The 21,718-nt window shown below is 42.2% G+C and overlaps 1 protein-coding gene across 1 annotated transcript in view; it reads left to right on the forward strand.

Moving 5' to 3' along the window:
* Window positions 1-20,883, forward strand: part of pdgfc (platelet derived growth factor C) — a 116,163-nt gene extending 95,280 nt beyond the window's left edge. The window contains exons 5-6 of the mRNA XM_033029474.1: window positions 16,467-16,681; window positions 19,161-20,883. Coding sequence (XP_032885365.1) covers window positions 16,467-16,681; window positions 19,161-19,277 — 332 coding nt within the window. The 3' untranslated portion in view covers window positions 19,278-20,883. The remainder of the gene's footprint in view (window positions 1-16,466; window positions 16,682-19,160) is intronic.
* Window positions 20,884-21,718: the final 835 nt, after the last annotated feature.

The raw sequence follows: 21,718 nt of genomic DNA on the forward strand, positions 1-21,718 counted from the left end.
AAGACTCCACAGATGTGACTGTGGTGTTGTTGATGGTGAGGGGAGGGGGAGCTCTACTAAAGTCTACAATCAATTCCACTGTCTTAAGAGCATTGAGCTCTAGGTTGTTGCGTTGGCACCAGGATGCCAGCTGTGTCACTTCCTGTCTGTAGGCAGATTCCTCCCCATCCTGGAATAGTCCAATCAGGGTTGTGTTGTCCGCACACTTGAGAAACTTGACAGAGGAGCCATTGGCGGTGCAGTCATTGGTATAGAGAGAGTAGAGGAGAGGGGTGGGTGCGCAGCCTTGCTGTACTCCTATGCTGAGGGTCTGCGGGTCCGAGATGTGCTTTCCCAGCCTCACATGCTGCTTCCTGGATGTCAGGAAGCTGGTGATCCACCGACAGAGGGGTTCAGGCACAGTCAACTTGGAATGCTGAGGTCCAGGATTACTTCCTACTGAAGCTCTGGTGATATCATAATACACAATGTTGCAGTTAGCATCATCAGAATAAAATTTATTATCAGGAGATTTATTGCAGTGTGCCACATTTTATCGTGCTTTCAATAAAAAGTTTTGGAAGATCCACAACTTACTTGGATTCCACATTCTGCAAGCTTCTAACTGAGTCTCCTATGTCCCACACCTGGCCTAACCTGGGCAGCATTGTACAAGGACATTCATTGTACATTCATTCATTGTTCCCCTAGATATTATTTCTATGGCTCTGGTCCATGCATGTAGGATAGACAAACATGGCAGGCCACTCATCAGACAGCAGGTCTTCACACAATCTGTGAGACATTATTATTTCAATTTACAGGAGGCCTGTATGGGCAGGTCCCAATACATCAAGTCCAGGCCTGGAACCTTACCTCAGAAAGATCTCCAAGAGGACATAGGTTCAAGGTGAAGGGGAAAAGATTTAATAGGAATCTGAGTGGTAACGTTTTCACACAAAGGGTGGTGGGAGTATGGAACAAGCTGCCAGAGGAGGTAGCTGAGGATGGGACTATCCCAATCTTTAAGAAAATTTAGACGGGTACATGGATAGGACAGGTTTGGAGGGACATGGATCAAGTGCAGGCAGGTGGGACTAGTGTAGCTGGGACATGTTGGCCGGTGTAGTCAAGTTGGGCCGAAGGGCTTGTTCCCAGACTGTATAATTCTATGACTGTAAATAATATACTTCCCTTTGCAATGGTTTCCCCAATCCACCCTGCATGGAGTTGCGATGCATAAACCAACAGACAGACTAGTCCATACACTGACACCAAATGTGTGCTGGCTTTAAATCTTTCACATGGAGCATAACATTTGTGGTGTTATCTGCCTGTCGACTGTAATATTGTCAAGTTAGAAATTGTTCAGATATTTTGATGAGGTCAGTTACATATATAGTATTGCGCTGACATTTTTCCATTGGGATATACTGTGCAGATTCCACCGCTGCTGCCTCTTGCCTGATAAGTGTGAAGGCTTGCCAGAAGCTGGAATTTTACTCCCTGTCAAACAATCTGCAACTAGACCATTTAAACAATGTCATATCATCCAGGTTCATCAGTATTTTATCTGATCCAACATTAAGTCCTGACTCGGCTCTCAATTGACAAATGTGAATTATACCAAAGGAGAACTAAATGTGCTCCATTATTCTTTATCAGCGATAATTAATAGTCATTTTCCAGAAAAGACTGCCACGCAGAAGTATGTTTTCATTTCCACATAGCTTTCCTGAATCATGGCATCATGCATCTGTTATCCAGCCTGCCACAGAACTTACACATGGAACAACCACAGACACTAATCAATTACTGCATAGTTTCCCAACCTGAAAATAAATCAGCAGCTTTTTTTCATCTTTTGATTTAATTTTTATGTAATCAAATGTTCACAAGTTTGTTGCAGCCATGTCTAGACATGCTCCCGAAGAATGTCCACTTTGGCGAGGATCCAGGTCCATCAGCCTTCATGGAACTGCATCTAAACACACAGCTCTCAACCGTTCCGTTTCATTTAGGGGATCCAATTTTAAACCATCAAGATCAAGACAGCTGCGGCTCATAAAACTTCAGCTGATTTGCTAATTCCATGGACCATGATTCTTTCACCTCAAGCAATGGTCCGAATTCCACGCCTGCAATAGCTCGCTGAGTGTATAATGTGCTCGGTTTGAGTGTCAGGAACTGTCCCGTCCACTGGTTTCTTCCTCCAGAAGTCCCTGAAGTCCCTGATGAATGTTCTGACCATAGGGTAGCCAAAACTGTTTCCCAGGATGGAGATATCAAATAATAGAGTGCATAACTTTAAGATGAGAAAGGGAAAAATTAGAGGTTTAGGATTATTATTGTCATGTGTACCGAGGTACAGCAAAAAGCCTTGTTTTGTATGCCAACCAAATGGATCAGATATACTATAGATAAATGCAATTATCAAATAGATACAAAAGATAGAGCAAAGGGGAAGTTGCAGTGCAGAACATGGTTCTCAACATTGGAGCAGATCAGTTCCATAGACAAAGTCCAATGTCCGCAAAGGGGTAAAGGTGAATTGGATAGTATCCTAGCTTATGGAAGGAAGGTTCAGAAGCCTGATAATAGAGTGGAAGGAGATGTTCCTGAGTCTGTTGATGCACGCTTTCATGCTTCTATACTTTCTGCCAGATGGGAGCAGGGAGAAACAGGAATGATCGGGTTAGGACAAGGCTTTAATTATTTTGGCTGCTTTACAGAGACAGCATGAAATGTAGATGGATTCAATGGTGGGACGTCATTGACTCCATCTTGTGTTTTGTGATGGACTGGGCTACAACCACAACTCTCTGTAATTGCTTGTGGTCCTGGACAGAACTGTTCCCAAACCAAGCTGTGACGCAACCCAAAGTTTGCTTTCTATGGTGCATCTGGGGAAGTTTGTAAGAGTCATTGGAAACATACCAAATTTCCTTTGTCTCCTCGGGAAGTAGCGGTGTTGGTATGCCCCATTGAAGATGCGTGGGGCAAGTTTTGTTTTACACAGAGCATGGTGAGAGTGGTGAATCTCTGGAATTCTCTCCCGCAGAAGGTAGTTGAGGCCAGTTCATTGGCTATATTTAAGAGGGAGTCAGATGTGGCCTTTGTGGCTAAAGGGATCAGGGGGTATGGAGAGAAGGCAGGTCCAGGATACTGAGTTGGATGATCAGCCATGATCATATTGAATGGCGGTGCAGGCTCGAAGGGCCGAATGGCCTACTCCTGCACCTATTTTCTATGTTTCTATGTTTCTATGTGAGTGCCTGGAACGCACTGTTGAGGGTGGTGGTGGAGGTAGATATGATAGTGGCATTTACGAGGCTTTAGGATAAGTACATGAATAAGCAATCAATGGTGGGATATATATTATGTGCAGTCACATCAGAGTTGGTTTTGGTATATCATGTTCGGCACAGACATTCAATCAGCTGAAGGGCCTGTTCTTGTGCTGTTCTGTTTTATATGCTCTGTAATACAGAGGATTCTGTCATAGCTATGAGATACTTTATATCATTGAGGATTCAGAGTCGATTACATATTTTATTTTCTGCATAGATTTCATATAGAACATACGATTTATTTGATACTTACGATTAATATAGCGATCAAGACAGTGGAAGGAATTTATTTTATGATGTAGATAAGTTAAAAAAGCAAGAATCCATTTATGGCATGGTCTGGAATTCAGTGTATAGTTGCTTTATCACAATTATATCATTGCGTTCCATTTCCATGACTTGGGTAAACTTTGGATTTATAATGTATTTTCCAATTGTTTGTGTATTGACTCATGGGTTAAAACCTCCTCCTGTGATTGTGTGCCAGAGCCACATCTTCCTCTTTGATCCAAGGAAAACTTGTAAAGTTTATTTATCTTATTGCTAATTTAATTTTCAAAATGTCATCCGCAGAACTGCTGGGAAGTGGTTTCGAATGTAATCCAAGTCAGGCTCTTGTTTCACATAGGCGACTTTTATGTCTTTGATTAACATTTATTTAATCAGTGATTCTCCTCCAATCCTCTGCCTGCAAGGAGAGGCATGTTAATTCTATTTCCATGCTCCCTGTCAGCAAAGTTTCTCTGCAGCAGAATGATAGAATAAATTGTTAAAGAAATTAACTGAAGATTACGGCAACCTCATCTATCAGAAATGAGCAGCACAAAGTAATGTCCACAATCCCCTGTCTATTAAAACCTCTAGATGTATTGCCCACGTCCCTGGTGGGGTTGTTCTTCCATGGGACTTTGGAAGTTTGGACACCACAATATTCCCTATACGTAGAAACATAGAAACATAGAAAATAGGTGTAGGAGTAGGCCATTCGGCCCTTCGAGCCTGCACCGCCGTTCAATATGATCATGGCTGATCATCCAACTCAGTATCCTGTACCTGCCTTCTCTCCAGACCCCCTGATCCCTTTAGCCACAAGGGCTACATCTAACTCCCTCTTAAATATAGCCAATGAACTGGCCTCAACTGCCTTCTGTGGCAGGGAGTTCCAGAGATTCACCACTCTCTGTGTGAAAAATGTTTTTCTCATCTTGATCCTAAAGGATATCCCCTTTATCCTTAAACTGTGACCCTGTAAACATGAATGAAAAGAACTAAGAAATCAAATTGCCAATAATCTCTCTCAGACCAGTGCTTGAGTTTAAAATTAGTATACCTTCCTTTGTATTTCAGAGGCACATGTCTCTCAGGAGATCACAAACTCCTTCCTAGATAAATGCCAACAATCTCAGAAGAGAAATCAAGAATATTAGATACTCCTATCTCATTCAGAAAAAAATATCAAGATGTTAGGCCCTTCAGCCCAACTTGCCCATGCCTGCCCCATATCCCTCTGAACCTTTCATATTCACATACCTGTGCAATTGCTTTTTAAATGTTTCTTTAGTAGCAGCCTCGACTGCCACCTCTGGCTGCTCATTCCTTATACCCACCACTCCGTGTGAAAAAGTTGTCCCTCAGGGTCTTATTAAATCTATGCCCTCTGGTTCTTGAGTCTGGGCAAAGACTCTGTGCATTCACCCTATCTACTCCCTTCATGTTTTTATACACATATATAAAATTACTCCTCAGCCTCCTGCACACCAGGGAATAAAGTACTAGTCTGCCCAAACTCTCCTTATGGCTCAAGGCCTCAAGTCCTTGCAGCATCCTTGTAAATCTTCTCTGCACTCTTTCCAACTTAATGACATCCTTCCAATCGCCTGGTGAACAGAACCGAACACAATACTCCAAATGCGACCTTACCAAGATATTGTACAACTGTAACATAACATCGCAACTTCTATACCCATTAGCTAGACTGATGAAGCCCATTGTACCAAAAGACTTCTTCACCCCCTACCTACCTGTGAAGCCCATTTCTGGGAACCTTGTACATTCATACCTACTTCCCTTTGCTCTACAACACTCCCCAGAGTTCTATCATTCACAGTGAAGGTCCTGCCCTAGTTTGACTTCCAAAAATGCAACACCTCACACTTATCTGCATTAAACTTCATAACCATTCTTCAGCCCACTTGCTCGGCTGATCAATATCCTCCTGAACTTTTTGATAACCTTGGTTGGGCTGACAAGAATATTGCATTAAGGGTGTGGTATTGGATGGTTCTGCCAAAGAGGTAAGCATTTTGGTTAGACACAAAAAGCCATAGTAACTCAGCGGGACAGGCACCACCTCTGGTGGGAAGGAATGGGTGATGTTTCAGTTCGAGACCCGTTCGACCCGAAACATCATCCATTTCTTTTCTCCAGAGATGCTGCCTCTCCCGCTGAGTTACCCCAGCTTTTTGTGTCTATCTTTGGTTTAAACCAGCATCTGCAGTTCCTTCCTAAGCATTTTGGTTAGGTGGATAGGCTCTTTTGAGTTAGGGGACCTTGGAGTGGAAGATCACGTGATCAAGGAATGGCAGATGAGCTGGGTGAGATGTAATGCACCAGAAAATGGGATATTCAGGTTTTTTTGGACAGCTGATCTGAGGTGTCAGATCCGGACGTTGCCTGTTGGACTGATATAACCATGGTTATTTCCCACTATCTAGATGACAATACTTAATCCCATCCATCTGTGACAGCAGTTGTGATATAGCAGTTTGCTTAACTGCAGGAATTGGACTCACTTCTAGGAAAATCAAAATGCTCTTAAGATTTGGGAGCTTTCAGTTTCTTCAGAGATCTGAATAAACATGTCAAAAATGTGGTTGTTTTGATTATTTTAGAATAATTTTCTGTAATCAAATGGCCCAGAATTAATAAAATACTGTCCATACTTGATTTAATAGTTTGTAATGATGCAAGTTTAATTTACTGCCAAACAAGAGTGAACATTTATATAATAGCATTCAATGGAATATCTAATGGGCCTGTCCCACTTAGGCGATGTTTCAGCGGACTGCCGGTGACTGTCAAGTTGCCGGCAGTTGCCTGAAAAACTGGGAACTGGAACCGGGTTCTGTCAAAGTGGAAGACACACAGAAACACATAGCAAAGGTGGGGGCCAGGGCAAGCGGGGGGAGCGCTGTCTGAAATTCACACGGTGCAAAGCCAAGGTGATACAGACACACACCACGATGGTGCTGTAATTAAGACGGCTAGCACAGTGTGCGGTAAGTCCTTTAAAAGAGGAGAGGTGGGGGGGGAAGCAGGGAGCAGGGGGAAGAAGGAGTGGAGAAGGAGTGGAGACAACTTTTAAGAAGCCAGACAACTTTTAATAAGCCAGAGATACACAGCTGTGAAGTTTGGCGGACATTTAACATTACCGGTCGGTTATCCTTGGTTCTGAAAACTCCTGCTTACGTTTTTTTCCCCAATGAGCCAATGAAAATGACTGGTCAGCAAAGGCGATTAACTAAAACTACCTACGACTACCTCAACTACCTACAACTACATGGCGACCCCACTACAACTGCACCTACGACTACAGGATTATCGATTATCTCCATGGTGAACAATTTCTGGTGTCAGAAAATTTTTCAACATGTTGAAGAATTTGCGGCGACCATACTGAGGCCGCGACTAGTTCCCAGAATGTGGGAACTTCTCTCGACCATGCAGGAGACTCACCAGAGACCACCAGTGAACATGTGGCTACCATGTGGCGATCATGTGACGATCATCTGCACTCGCCTAAAAGTCACCTAAGTGGGACAGGCCCTTTAGACTCTAGATACGGATACGGCTGGCTTCCTCGTAAAAAGGCAGCAAATATCCACAATAAACTGGACAACATGTTAAATGGTGAACCCACAATAGACCAGCATACGTAACACAAAAAAGTAACTGCTATGATGCCGAAACCGTTTATATCCCTATCAGGCAAAAGTGTCAGATTTATAGAAAAAGGCCATGGATAACCAAGAGATAAGGGAAAAAATCTAGTGCAGAACTTGTGATTGTAAGTAGAGCAACTACATGATATTCAAACAAAAACAGCAGAATGGAGGAACAAGCAGTCAGAGTTAAAAAAAAATGCATAATGAAAATAACTTTGGAAGGGAACAATAAATTCTATTATCAAGAGCAAGGTGGGTCCTGCAGCATAGAAAAGTGGCATTATTTAAATGAAAATTAGGAAAGAGTGGATATTAGATAATGTAAAGGCGTTAAAAAAATGTATCCTACTAGGCTGATGACAAAAAGATGTGAGTAACATGGATGAAAATAACTTAGTGAAAAAGAAACCAAACTGTTAAACAGACCCCAATGTAGAAAAATATAAAGATGCAGTTAAAAATGAAAAGCGATGGCTTTTCAAAAACATGGAAGAGCACATCCACATAAATTATTGAAAATCACATGGAGATGAGCAAAAAATAACCAAAGTTTTTGGAACTCTGCTCTTTGTATCTTAAGGACTGAAGTGCCAGTGAATAGGAATAATGCCACTTCCCTGGTTAAATCATACCTGGCATTTTGTGACTGGTTTTGGGCATCACATCTCGGAAAGGATGGCCTATGAAATGGATTGTAAATTATGGATAAAATAATAATCTAATCCTAGTTACCATTCATTTCCTGGAGAAATTATAAGCATTGTAAAATTGGTTCAAAGCCATTCACCAAGTCATGAGACAAGAGTCAAGAGCGTTTTATTGTCATATGTCCCGGATGGGACAATGAAATTCTTACTAGCTGCAGCACACAGAATGGGTGAATATGTAAACATAGAATATAATGGGGGAAGAGAAAAAAAGAAGAAAATGTTCAATAAAAAACATAGTGCAATAATCTAGTCTTTTGCAGTTCAGAGTTCGGAGTTGATTTGTTGTTGTGTTTAATAGCTGTAGGGAAGAAGCTGTTCCTGAACCTGGACGTTACAGTTTTCAGGCTCCTGTACCGTCTTCCTGATGGCAATGGTGAAATGAGTGTGTGGCCAGGATGTTGTGGGTCCTTGATGATTTTGGCTGCCTTTTTGAGGCAGCGACTACGATAGATCCCTTCGACGGTGGGGAGGTCAAAGCCGGTGATGGACTCACAAAGCCGGTGATGGACTGGGCAGTGGTCACAACAAAAGCACAATTAACTCTTTATCATCAAAACACAAATGTTGGAATAACTTAGCAACTTAGTCAAAGCTGCATCTGTAGAGGAAATGGACAGAAAACATTTTGGGTCAGGACCCTTCTTCTGACTGATCTCAGAGTCAGTTCTACACCTACTAATAAATAATAATAATACATTTTATTTATGGGCGCCTTTCAAGAGTCTCAAGGACACCTTACAAAAGTTGAGCAGGTAGAGGAAAAACATGTAAGGGGAATGAAATAAATAGTAGAGACATGACTAGTACACAAAGTAAAGACAGAATTCAATACAAAACACAGTATGAGGCAATTAATGCACAGATGAAAAGGGACGGGGACGTGGGGCTAAGGATAGGCAGAGGTGAAGAGATGGGTCTCGAGGCGGAACTGGAAGATGGTGAAGGACACGGAATTGCGGATCAGTTGGGGGAGGGAGTTCCAGAGCCTGGGAGCTGCCCTGGAGAAGGTTCTGTCCCCAAAACTGCGGAGGTTGGACTTGTGGATGGAGAGGAGACCGGCTGATGTGGATCTGAGGGACCGTGAGGGTTGGTAGGGGGAGAGGAGGTCAATGAGATATGGGGGGGGGGGCAGATGGTGGAGGGCTTTGTAGGTGAGGATCAGGATTTTGTAGGTGATCCGGTGGGAGATGGGAAGCCAGTGAAGTTGTTTGAGGACTGGAGTGATGTGATGCCAGGATTTGGTATGGGTGATGAGTCGGGCGGCTGCGTTCTGGACCAGTTGGAGTCGGTTGATGTAGGTGGAGCTCATGCCAAGGAGAAGTGAGTTGCAGTAGTCCAGACGGGAGGAGATGAAGGCATGGATGAGTCTTTCAGCAGCGGGCGGTGTGAGAGAGGGTCTGAGTTTGGCGATGTTGCGGAGATGAAAGAAGGAGGTTTTAATGACATGGCGGATGTGAGGCTCAAGGGAGAGGGTGGAATCAAAGATCACGCCAAGGTTGCGGGCCTGGGGAGATGGGGAGACAGTGGTGCCGTCGATGGTGAGAGTGGGGTTATTACTGACATCACAAGTCATACACTGCATGTTGTCTCCCATTCTGATATAGTTTAGAGCTTTTGGGGTATTTTTAAATCCTTGATTGAACAGACATGAAAAGCTGGGAGCATATCGCCCCGGGATTGTCACTGAGCCGGCAATTAAAGCATGTCATTCCGACACTGATGTCATATACAATGCGTCTGGCAGCGTTAATGCTAAGGATATTTGAAACCCCGTCATTCCTCATTACTGATGTTTTATATCATATATTTCAGAGGTGCTTGATGCAATCTCTCTCTCATTAATCATCCACATATTTCAATGGTGTGGGAAGCCAGTCGGTTGGGAGTTTGGCTACCCACACAGAGGCAGCCTTTTACGCAGTTTCTTCTAAGGTTGACATGGGGAGTGTCCTTCAGGTTTTGATGTTAATTTGTGCTTTATGTGCATCAGTTATGGTGCAGTTGGGGGTTTTCTGCTTCCCTGAGGAAGAGCATAGTTCCCACTTTAGCACAAAATCACACACCTCCACAGTGCTGTATTTCATCTATTTAGACCTACATCACAATTTTCTATGTGGGAACCCACCTGCAGCTCCACTGTCAAATTGGATCCACCCACAAAATGTGAAATTGGCCAACAAGCTAACATGAGAATGAGATCTGACTTATTTCCAATGGGAGCTACAGGAAAAAGTCCCAACTTTCATGTCTTTGTGGCGCCCTCGGAAAGATAGACCATAAAGGCACTCTCCCGGGGCCGACATAGAGCAGCTGCAGGAAAGGCAGTCATGGAAGGGAGGGAATATTTGGTGGAGGGCACACACTTTGATCTTCTGTCGGCGTGGGTACCTCCCGACAGGACTGTCTGTCATGATCAACTCTTGCGCTGTGAGTGGCTTCTTGCCACTGCAAGTGTGCGGTGAGCAATAAGCCAGAGACTGCAACAGGCACTCTGAAGCGAATTGCATAAGAAAGCTACAATTAAGCAATGATGGAGCAAGCAGTGATGAGCAGAAACCGAGATCCAGCGTACAAATTACACATGTAAGGTCACAAGGTCATAAGTGATGGGAGCAGAAATAGGCAATTCGGGACATCAAGTCTACTCCACCATTCAATCATGGCTGAACTATCTCTCCCTCCTAACCCCGTTCTCCTGCCTTCTCCCCATAACCCTTGACGTCTAATTAATTAGGTGCTCCTAATTAATAGTTCGTGTCCAGTAAAGATTATCGGTTGCACCCAAAAGTTCCAATTTGTGTCGGTAAAGAAGAGACCATGAAGTGTATGATTTACAAAGTAATTTGGTGTGCAATTGATTAAGAATAATGCCAGATTTCCCAATTGTTGCAGGGTCACCTGGGAATGATTGTTCTGCAACCTTCCCAGGTTAAATCAATTTGATGCACCATTTGCTCATTAAAAAAAAGCAGGCACTAATTAATCTAATTTCTAGATTACTGACCTTGAATGGAATGCACCATAGATTTATCAAAATAACACTAGAACTCCAAGAATTAATTTGCAAGGAGTGTGATTACTGTTTTTGCATTGTATTCCCAAGAGGTCAAATGGTTGATTTGGTTTATGTTTTCAAGGGGAACTGATAGGATAGATATAGATAAATATTTATGCTGCTTGAGCAGTCTAAAACAATACAATACAATACAATTCAATTCAATTTTTTGTCATTTGGACCCCTTGAGGTCCAAACGAAATGTCGTTTCTGCAGCCATACATTACAAAACAATAAGACCCGAGACACAACACAGTTTACACAAACATCCATCACATCGTTGTGATGGAAGGCAAAAAAAAACTTATCTCTCCACTGCACTCTCCCCCCCGATGTCAGAGTCAGAGTCAAAGTCAAAGCCCCCGGCTGGCGATGGCGATTGTCCCGCGGCCATTAAAGCCACGCCGGGTGATGCAAGGTCGCGCACCGGGTCTTGGTGTTAGAGCCCCCGGCGTGCTCTCGCAAAGTCCCGCGGCCATTCCAAGCCGCGCGGGGCGATGGTGTAAGGCCCCGCTCAGGTGCTCTTCAACCCCGCAACTCGGGCGGGAGAAGTCGCCGTTGCGGAAGCCCCGAAAAGCGGTCACCCAGCAGGGACCTGCGGGCTCCCGATCCCGCCGTCCGCCAAACCCGCAGTTGCAGCCTCCGAAACTCCGGAGGTTGGGTGGCAGCAGCGCTCCACCACAGCTCCACCCGCTCCGGACTCGGCCAGCCCCGTGACGGTGAGTAGTCGGCAGCTCCGCAGCTGGAACCCCAGGTCGTTCCTGTTGGAGGCCGCTCCACGTTGCAGCCCCAACGACAACGGAGACCCGACAAAGAAAAGGTCGGGTCTCCCGTGCAGGGGAAAGGTTTTAAAGTTACCCCCACCCCCCCACACATACCCCAACAAAAAAAATAACAAAAACTACATAAAAACGAGACAAAAAATAATAAAACACAGACGGACTGCAGAGGCCGCTGCTGACGAGAGTCGCGCCGCCCACCGCCCACAAGGAACCATTGTCTAAAATTGGAACCAGACACTAAAACATTGTGCATGCTCAACCATTCAATAAGATTGTGATTGATTTTTTACCTTTCGTCATAGGGAATCTACAATACGTACATGGATTATACATACACGCAGTTAACATTAGGAGTAGAACTGATTCACGCAGAGAGATCAGACATGAGCACACTTCTACTGAGTCAATGGTCCAGAGATCGGGAATTAGGAGTACAGTTTAATTTGAAACTTTATGGAGCTATTTTTTTTATTGAGCGGCACGGTGGTGCAGCGGTAGAGTTGCTGCCTTACAGTGAATGCAACGCCTGAGACCCGGGTTCAATCCTGACTACTGGTGCTGTCTGTACGGAGTTTGTATGTTCTCCCCGTGATCTGCATAGGTTTTCTCCGAGATATACAGTTTCCTCCCACACTCCAAAGACATACAGGTTTGGCTTGTTATAAATGCAAATTGCCCCTAGTGTGTGTAGGATAGTGTTAGTGTGCGGGGATCGCTGGTCAGTGCGAACTCTGTGGACGGAAGGGCCCGTTTCCGCACTTTATCTCTAAACTAAACTAAAGTTGAACAATCACAATACCATTAGGAACCCATCATACCATTCTGTGGCATTTATTGCAATTTAAATGGATAGTCTGCTGACATTGGGAGATTTAATGGGGCAGATTCATAACTTAGTACAGGCTGCTCAAATATTTTCCAAAGTCCTTAAGTTGCACTTAAGTTAAGAGTGACTGTTTTCTGTAGTGCTTACCTGCTGAGATATTCAATCTGTGGGTGGCACCATTGGCAGTATTTACCAGAGCTGTCTGTATGGTCATTCTGGGGGCATGAACAGTGTATTGCAAAGGCATGCCCAAGTACAAAGAAACTACTGCCACAGAGTTCCTCCTCACACCTCTCTGATGTGCAATACATTCCAGGATCATGTTTTTCAAGATGTCATGAAACACTGCAGAGAGATCTTTGACTCTGCTCTCATGAGGGCTCCACTCTCTCTGAAGATCATGGTCATATTGATGAATACCAGAGGGGCTATTGGTTGCAGCAATTCCAGTATTTGCAGCAATTCTTTGCAGTTCCTCATAGTTTCCTGCTAACCATCAGAGAGGTCTTGCTCTTCTTATTCCGTGACCAATTGACCAGACAATTGTAATCTGTAGTGTAGATATTTCTTCCTCATGATAAGTGACCTTGCCATTTATTGCTTTACCTTTAATATTGAGATCTACATTCTTTATACATATAAAATAGAAAGCAAGAGACGGAGTACTGTATGTCCACAGGTAACAAACGTCATGTCGTTAAAACACCTATTAACCATTGCTTCATATCATCAATCAATTTTAGTTCCAATTTTTCCAAGCTTCTTGGAGCCTACATTTTACATCTTTGATTATCAAAAACCTTTGACTATCAAAAAATCTCAGTAGATTACATCAAATGCATTGACTTCATTGTCCCTTAATGTTGCCTCCTCTTCATCAACAAAAAACTGAATTGTTTATTCTCAAAAGCTACAGCTCCAGCTCACGACCTGAATTCCTCTAAGATTTATATAAAGTTTCCCTTCTACACATTAAATCTTGATTATCAAGTAATAAATTTCATCAAAGTTCATTGTAATATATTTACCTCAGACAAAATGACTCATGTGAAAACTTTCAAATGCCTCCACTTAATCAACTATCAGTTAAACAAGTAATGACAGCTGCTAGATCATAAATGTTTAAGATCACATAATGCAATAATATTTTTGATATAAAAAAGCACTTTTTTAAACTTTACAATGACATATTTCTTATATAAGGGCAAACATTTCTCTCAAATCTGTGCACTAAACCAATGCAGATGAGCTTTTGTGTATAGATAGCACACTTTAACAAAGTTGACCCAAGTCTCCATACTACACATGGTGACCACCAAGCATGCACAGTGAGATCAAACAGCATATGGAGTTGGAAACACAAGAGACTGCAGCTGTTGGAATCTGATGCAAAAAAACAAACTGCTGAAGGAACACAGCAGGGCAAGCAGCATCTACAGAGGGAAAGAAATGATCAAAGACTCAGGTCGAGCATATAGTTTTTGACATGTTATTGGAGTGAAATGATTTGTATATTCAAGGCAGGCTACTTACAATGAAGTTGATCTTCATTGAACAGCACAGCCTGCTCATATGTCTGTGAAAGGGGATAAGACCTCACCTATTTCCCCAGCATGAATCTGAGGCAACTGCTGTCTTCTAAATGGGTCTTCCTTTAATTCATTTACCTTGTATTTGCAAGCATTCTCTCATTATTTATATCGATTGGGTCTGCTATGTGCATCTCCTGACCTTTGATCTTGGGCCTCAAAATTGATAAAGATTCACTTTGCCTTTCACTGCTTTAAATTAACAAACAATTTGTCAGCCTATTAACATGTCATGATGAACTCATAACATGCAAAACAAAGTTCCTGATTACAAATGTCCACTTTTTCAATAGATGACTGGTCATAAATAAGTTTTCTTCATGAAAAGTGGACTTTAAATGAAATGGATTCAGATTTTAAATGACATTTCAAATCATGTTTTCAAAAAATGCTGATTAATGAATTGTTTAGTAACTAATACAAATGGAGTACTCTTAAGGGCCTGTCCCACGAGCATGCGAATCCATGCGGCAAGAGCGACCTAAACGGCCGGTCCCACCAGTATACGCCTGCATGCGGCAAGCGCGACCTAACGTGGTCGCTTGAGCCGTACGGCCTCGCTGGGCCGGTCCCACTTCGATCGCCGGAGCCGTATGGAGTTGTGTGGAGCTGGTCCCGACATCGCGCAGGGCTCCGAAAAACTGACCGTGTTCAAAAATTCTGCGCGGCAACGGCCTGCCGGCCCACAGCCGCCTCGACGCCGTACGTCACGCCCAAACTTCCTGCGGACTTCGCTCGAACTTCATGTCACTCACTCGAGTTCCGCGCGGCCACCGTTTCTGGTTTGGTCGCGCTTGCCTCATGCAGGCGCATGCTGGTGGGACCGGCCCTTTAGGTCGCGCTTGCCGCATGGAGTCGCATGCTTGTGGGACAGGCCCTTTAGTTGTTAATTTAATGTATATAAGTTGTTAATCTGAACAGAACAATTTCAGAAAATATGATTTGAAACTTCCTTAATATGCTGACGGTAGATTGTCCAAAAGGACCTGAACTTTATTTTAGATTAGAATAGAATGCAATTTATTGTCATTCAAACCTAGGTTTGAACGAAATATCATTTCTACAGTTTAACATTACAACACAATCCAAGACCCACACTTAACACAGTTTTACATAAACATCCATCACAGTGAGTCTCTAACATCTCCTCACTGTGATGGAAGGCAAAGTCTTTATCTCTTCCCTTTGTTCCTTCTCCCGTGGTCCAGCAGTCCCACTGCAGTGTCGAGGCGAACTGGGGCTCTGATGTTAAAGCCCCCGCGGGCGATGGTAAGTCCTGAGGCCGTTTAAACCACGCCGGGCGATGTTAGGCCCCGGCTCCATGTCCTTTAAACCCGCGATTCCAGCGGGAGAAATCGCCGTTGCGGAGCTCGGAAAAGCCGTCTCCCACCAGGGACCTGCGAGCTCCCGATGTTCCCGTCCACCGGGTCTGCGGCCGGTGCCTCCGAACTCCAAAAGTCGGGTCGCAGCCGCACGCCACCGCAGCTCTTCCCGCTCCGAAGTTGGCCAGCTCCGCGATGTCAGTTCCGCAGGCTCTGCAACTGGAGCCCCCAGGTTAGTCCCGGCTGGAGGTCGCCAGCGGCTCCACGATGTTAGGCCCAACGACATCCGAGACCCGACAAGGAATAGTCGGGTCCCCGCACAGGGAAGAGATTTAAACGGTTTCCCCACAGCCCCCCCACCACCCCCCACATATACACAGCTAAAAAAATAAATAAAACTAACTCAAGACATACATTTAACAAGACAAAAATAAAAAAAGACAGACGACTGTAGTCGAGCCGCTGCCGTTAGGCGCCGCCACTAACTTTTAATACCTTTTACATAGAATTTATAGTATAGGAACAAATATTCAGATAACGTAATATCTCCATTTATTCTCCTGCAGCTTTCGATCCTTTCTATCAACATATCATCTTATTCCTTTCCCCAGCATTAATCAAAATGCAGCATAAAATGAGATGCAGTAAGAAAACAGAGAATATTGGATACATTGTACAGATCAGGCAGCGGCGCACTTCAAAACGGTTCTGTTTTATTTCAGATTTCCCACATCTGCTGTATTTTACTTTTATATAATGTGGTTAACCAAGTAAATAATAGAGATATAGCATTTGGTTGGAATTTGGGTATTTCCACGGATGAACCGGGCACTTAATGTGCCAAACCATTATAATCTTCAATATTCCACAGGGGAATTAATATCATTTTCCCCATTCTTATGATTGCAGTGGATCTGAACTTGCTGAAAGAGGAGGTGAGACTCTACAGCTGCACGCCACGTAACACATCAGTGTCTCTGCGAGAGGAACTGAAGCGGACTGATACTATCTACTGGCCGGGCTGTCTACTGGTGAAGCGCTGTGGAGGCAACTGTGCTTGCTGCTCACTAGGTTGCCACGATTGTCAGTGTGCCCCCATTAAAGTATCAAAAAAATACCATGAGGTATGACGGGTTAGATGATTATTTTCAAATAAATGCTTTAGTGTAATAAAATTGCACTGCAGCTGTTCAATAAGGCAGTTTTGAACTTTACGAGGAAACATGACAAAGATGCAGGCAAAAGGCTGGAGTAACTCAGCGGGACAGGCAGCATCTCTGGAGCGAAGGAATGGGTGACGTTTCAGGTCGAGACCCTTGTCTCCAGAGATGCTGCCTGTCCCACTGAGCTACTCCGGTTTTTTGTGTCTATCTTCGGTTTAAACCAGCATCTTCCTACACATGACAAATATGCAGATTTCTATACTTCAGAAGCTACAATTTCAGCACATAGACATACAAGAAGGTCTTGTCCTTTGAAATTCAACAAATTTATAATAGATCGATCAATATTGCAGCAGTTTCATAAATCCTATCCATAAAAGTAGAATGATTTTTGTTCCCTGCTTAACCTGCATGACCTGCTTATTCAAATAACCCAACATTCGTATGCTCTAAATATAAATAACTAATTAAAAGTAAATATAATGCTGCAGTGAAATAATTGTCCAAATGGTGCAAAACACACATTGAATATTTATTTCATTAATCAATTCAGAGAGGAATTTAAGACCAAAGACCTTTTTCAAGTAAAGTATGGTTGCGGGGAGGGGCGGTGCAAGGGGAGGGGATGGTGGTCCAAATATTCATACCATATCAACAGAGAGAGAGATTAAATCATAAATAGGGCAGGGAACATATGATGAGCGTTTTTAGGCACTGGGTCTATACTCGCTGGAGTTTAGAAGAATGAGAGGGGACCTCATTGAAATGTACCGAATAGTGAAAGGCTTGGACAGAGTAGATGTGGAGAGGATGCATCCACTGGTGGGAAAGTCTAGGACTAAAGGTCATAACCTCAGAATTAAAAGATATCCCTTTAGGAAGGAGATGAGGAAGAATTTATTTTGTCAGAGGGTTGTGCATCTGTTGAATTCTTTGTCACAGAAGGCTGTGGAGGCCAAGTCAATGGATAGTTTTAATGCATAGATAGATGGATTCTTGATTAGTATGGGTGTCAGGGGTGATGGAGAGAAGGCAGGAGAATAACGTTGGGAGTGAGTGATAGATCAGCCGTGATTGAATGGCGGAGTAAACTTGATGGGCTGAATGGCCTAGTTCTGCTCCTATCACATGATTTTATGAACTGGGGATAAGGTGATTGGAAGAGGTTGAGAAAAGAGAAGCAGAAGAAAAGAATCACACATTGCTGATGGGAAGTAGAGAAGAGTTTGCTGAAACATTGAGGCAAAGATGTAAAATCAGTATCCCAGTTCCAAGGCTATTGGGCATTGATTTGTTGACCAGTGTATCCCATACAAGAATGTAGGTGTGATGGAAATCAACAAAGATGCAGAGAAATTAACTAGTGAGCAATTTTCTAATGAAATCAAGTTTTCAATTACTTGTGTGTGATGTCCAGTTGAGAGCATCAGCTGTAAAAACAGTGATGCATTCCCTATTAAAACCTTAAAATCTCTTTACTTGTATAATGAGAATGCTGAGAACTACTGCATCTCCATTACACTTAACATATTTTTATTTGTTTTTACTGCATTTTTACTGCTTAAGCTTCTTTTTGTATCACATTGAATGTATCTATTTTGTACCAAACTTATTTAAGAATTTAGATTTTTGGATTCTCATGATTTACAGTACTTTGCAAAAAAGGGAAATGGGTAGATGCGGTTAAAAGCACAGCCATATCATTGCACTGTTCAGGTTGGTGCTGTATATGGAAGCTACTATTCCAAAGATCATTTTAACCAGAACTGCTACTCAGTTGTTGATTTTGTCCATAAAATAATTGTAGCTGTATTTTAGTTCAATCCAATTTTACTTGTCTTCATTGCAAAGGCAAAATAGTGAGAAAATATGCTGACCTACAGTTGACATATTTTCGCTTGGTGTCAGTCAGTTACTAACCAAGCTGATAAATTATGATCATTTAACCAGAATAATTGGATTCATATAAAGTTCAATACAAGACAACAAAATCAGTTGCCTAGGAAATTGGACTCATTTTTCGATTAAAAATCCATGCTCAACAATTCTATAGCATTCAATTAAGAACAAAACAAAATTGAATCACCTGAAATTCCTGTAGCCTGCCAGGTGTCAGACCCTGAGAGTGCAACACATTTCATTTAATCAGGTTAATTGAGTTTCCAGATGACCAGAAGAGAAGATAGCCAATGTTGCACTAATTCCAAGATCACTTAAAAAAAAATGAAAATAACTTTAAATGGTTTTTTTGGAGCAGTATTCTCTTCGTAAGTAAGTAATTTTAATGAACAGGTGTATAGTCTGGGTGTCATTTTCAGTTTGTATTGGTATGCTGGAATAGGAAGATTTATAAGGTATCTAATAAAATTTAATCATAAGTAAAGTAAAGTCCCTTCATCCTACGCAGAGATTTAATAATAATGGTCCATAACTCTTTCAGGTTCTTCAGCTACGATACAGGAGCCCTGGGAAACCACTACAGAAATCTCTTGCAGACGTTGGATTGGAGCACCATGAAGAATGTGGCTGTGCATGTAAAGGAACAACAGGAGGTTAAATCAGTTTGGTCTTTAAAAGCATTTACCTTACAGAGAATTAAACCTTAGAGCAATGGGGCCCTTTGTGCGTTATCTTTCTTAGAAATCACAGTCATCTCAGTTTTTTGGGATTTTTCCACTTCCTAGCTTGTTAATGGATCTTGGGTAAAATCAGTTCTCCTGCTTATGAATGGAACTGCAAAATATTTATACAGGGGAAGAGTCCGTCAACCAAATGAAGATTGAATTGCTGGATGATAGCAAAGAAAATGGCTCTTGCATTGCACATCAGGTTCCTTTTCTCTCTTTCGCCTTTGGAAAGATAAAAATGTAATTAGTTCACTGTTCCAGTTCTGAATCCAGTAAAAGTTCAGAAAATATTTTCAGGTAAAACAGCTCATCTGGAGTCGCTTATTGTTTACTTCATTAACTTTGTGAGTTACAATACTCCGAGAAATGTTGCTGAAAACTCCAAGAAACTCTACTTGTTTCGTGCCGTTTCATCCTCAAGTGACATCATGTTCTCTGAGCATTAAACTTCTCTTCTACGTACAATTTGTAAAGAGAACTGTCCCTCTATGACTTCAGACACAAAGTCCTATCATGTGTATCCCAGTGAGGAATGCATTGGGAAATACAGAATTTGATGAGATTGAGGACTTACTTTGATGGACTTTTCTGATGGAATTGGCTGAAAATGTGTACATTTTAAAAAGTCTTCTCATTTAGGCTAATGTGGCTTAAGCTTCTTTTTATATCACATTGAATGTATCTATTTTGTACCAAACTTATTTAAGAATTTAGCTTTTTGGATTCTCATGATTTACAGTACTTTGCAAAAAAGGGAAATGGGTAGATGTGGTTAAAAGCACAGCCATATCATTGCACTGTTCAGGTTGGTGCTGTATATGGAAGCTACTATTCCAAAGATCATTTTAACCAGAACTGCTACTCAGTTGTTGATTTTGTCCATAAAATAATTGTAGCTGTATTTTAGTTCAATCCAATTTTACTTGTCTTCATTGCAAAGGCAAAATAGTGAGAAAATATGCTGACCTACAGTTAACATATTTTCACTTGGTGTCGGTCAGTTACTAACCAAGCTGATAAATGATGATCATTTAACCAGAATAATTGGATTCATATAAAGTTCAATACAAGACAACAAAATCAGTTGCCTAGGAAATTGGACTCATTTTTCGATTAAAAATCCATGCTCAACAATTCTATAGCATTCAATTAAGAACAAAACAGAATTGAATCACCTGAACTTGTCACACAGTGATATTTATTTAATTTTAACTTAAATGTTAAAAACTCACGCGTATCAGCTAATGTAGCAGAAACTAGAATTGTAAAAGTTACAAATATTTCTGTATGTTATTCTTGATTCTTGGCCACGGAATAATCAATTATCTGCATATTTATTCTGTATATAGCGCTGTAATGACCTTAATTTTCATTTGAAATGCAAAACCCAGTCTCTCTTAAGGAACAAAGTGGGCAAAACTATCTGTGCTTCCGTCAAATAAAGAAGAAAAGATGGACATTAGATTTTATTTGGAACATCAACAACTCTTGTAAAATCTATCCAAGGAACTTATTAAAACAATTCAAATTGAGAAACTTGTTTTGCAGTGAATCTTTGTAAAATATATAGCTAACAATGTCTTTTGGAGTCATAAATTGTTGAACTAGAGTTCCTGAAGCACTATAGATACAAGATTTGTGATTGTGATACTGAAACCCGTCCAAAGGCTTAAAAAAAATCATCAAACGGCTCTAGAAATTCTTTTGCGCTATATACTTGATTTTGTAAAGTGTTATATGAATGAAAAGTGCAGTTAAAACTAATGTTGATAAATAACATCTGCTATGCTGAATGTGCAAAGGGTTGCTGGCCTCCAAATGTAGAGGGGTTGATTGAATGCGCTCATGTGACACTCTCGTTCCCCCAAATAAACCTGGAGCTCTGCAGGAAATGTATAATATTCTTCACGGTCAATGTCAAGCAAATGGGGAGTTCATATAATAACATGCTTGTAAGGTAATCGATCACTCCCTCTCCCCAACCTTCCAACCAGCACAACTCACAGGATGCTGGCAGTTGGGGGACTTAGACTATTTTCTCCTTCCTTGGTACCTCAACTACCTCCCCACCACTGACCTCCCCCCCCCCATCCCCCACTGCCCCTCCCAAATATCCCTGTTGTGCTACACAGTCTTGATACTATCTGGGAAAGCTACAGAGGCACCGGATGTCAATGGAGAATGCCATCAGGGTCTGCAAGATATGAGCTTGTTGCCTTTAATGTTAGGAGTTCCAGAGGGGCCTCACATCTCATCATTATCATATTAGCTGGTCACAACATTTAGTTTAGTTTGGTTTAGTTTGGAGACATAATGCGGAAACAGTCTCTTTGGTCCACTGAGTCCACACCAACCGGCGATTCCTGTACAC

This window comes from Amblyraja radiata, chromosome 1 (genome assembly GCF_010909765.2).
Source record: "Amblyraja radiata isolate CabotCenter1 chromosome 1, sAmbRad1.1.pri, whole genome shotgun sequence".
Classification (NCBI taxonomy): Eukaryota; Metazoa; Chordata; class Chondrichthyes; order Rajiformes; family Rajidae; genus Amblyraja; species Amblyraja radiata.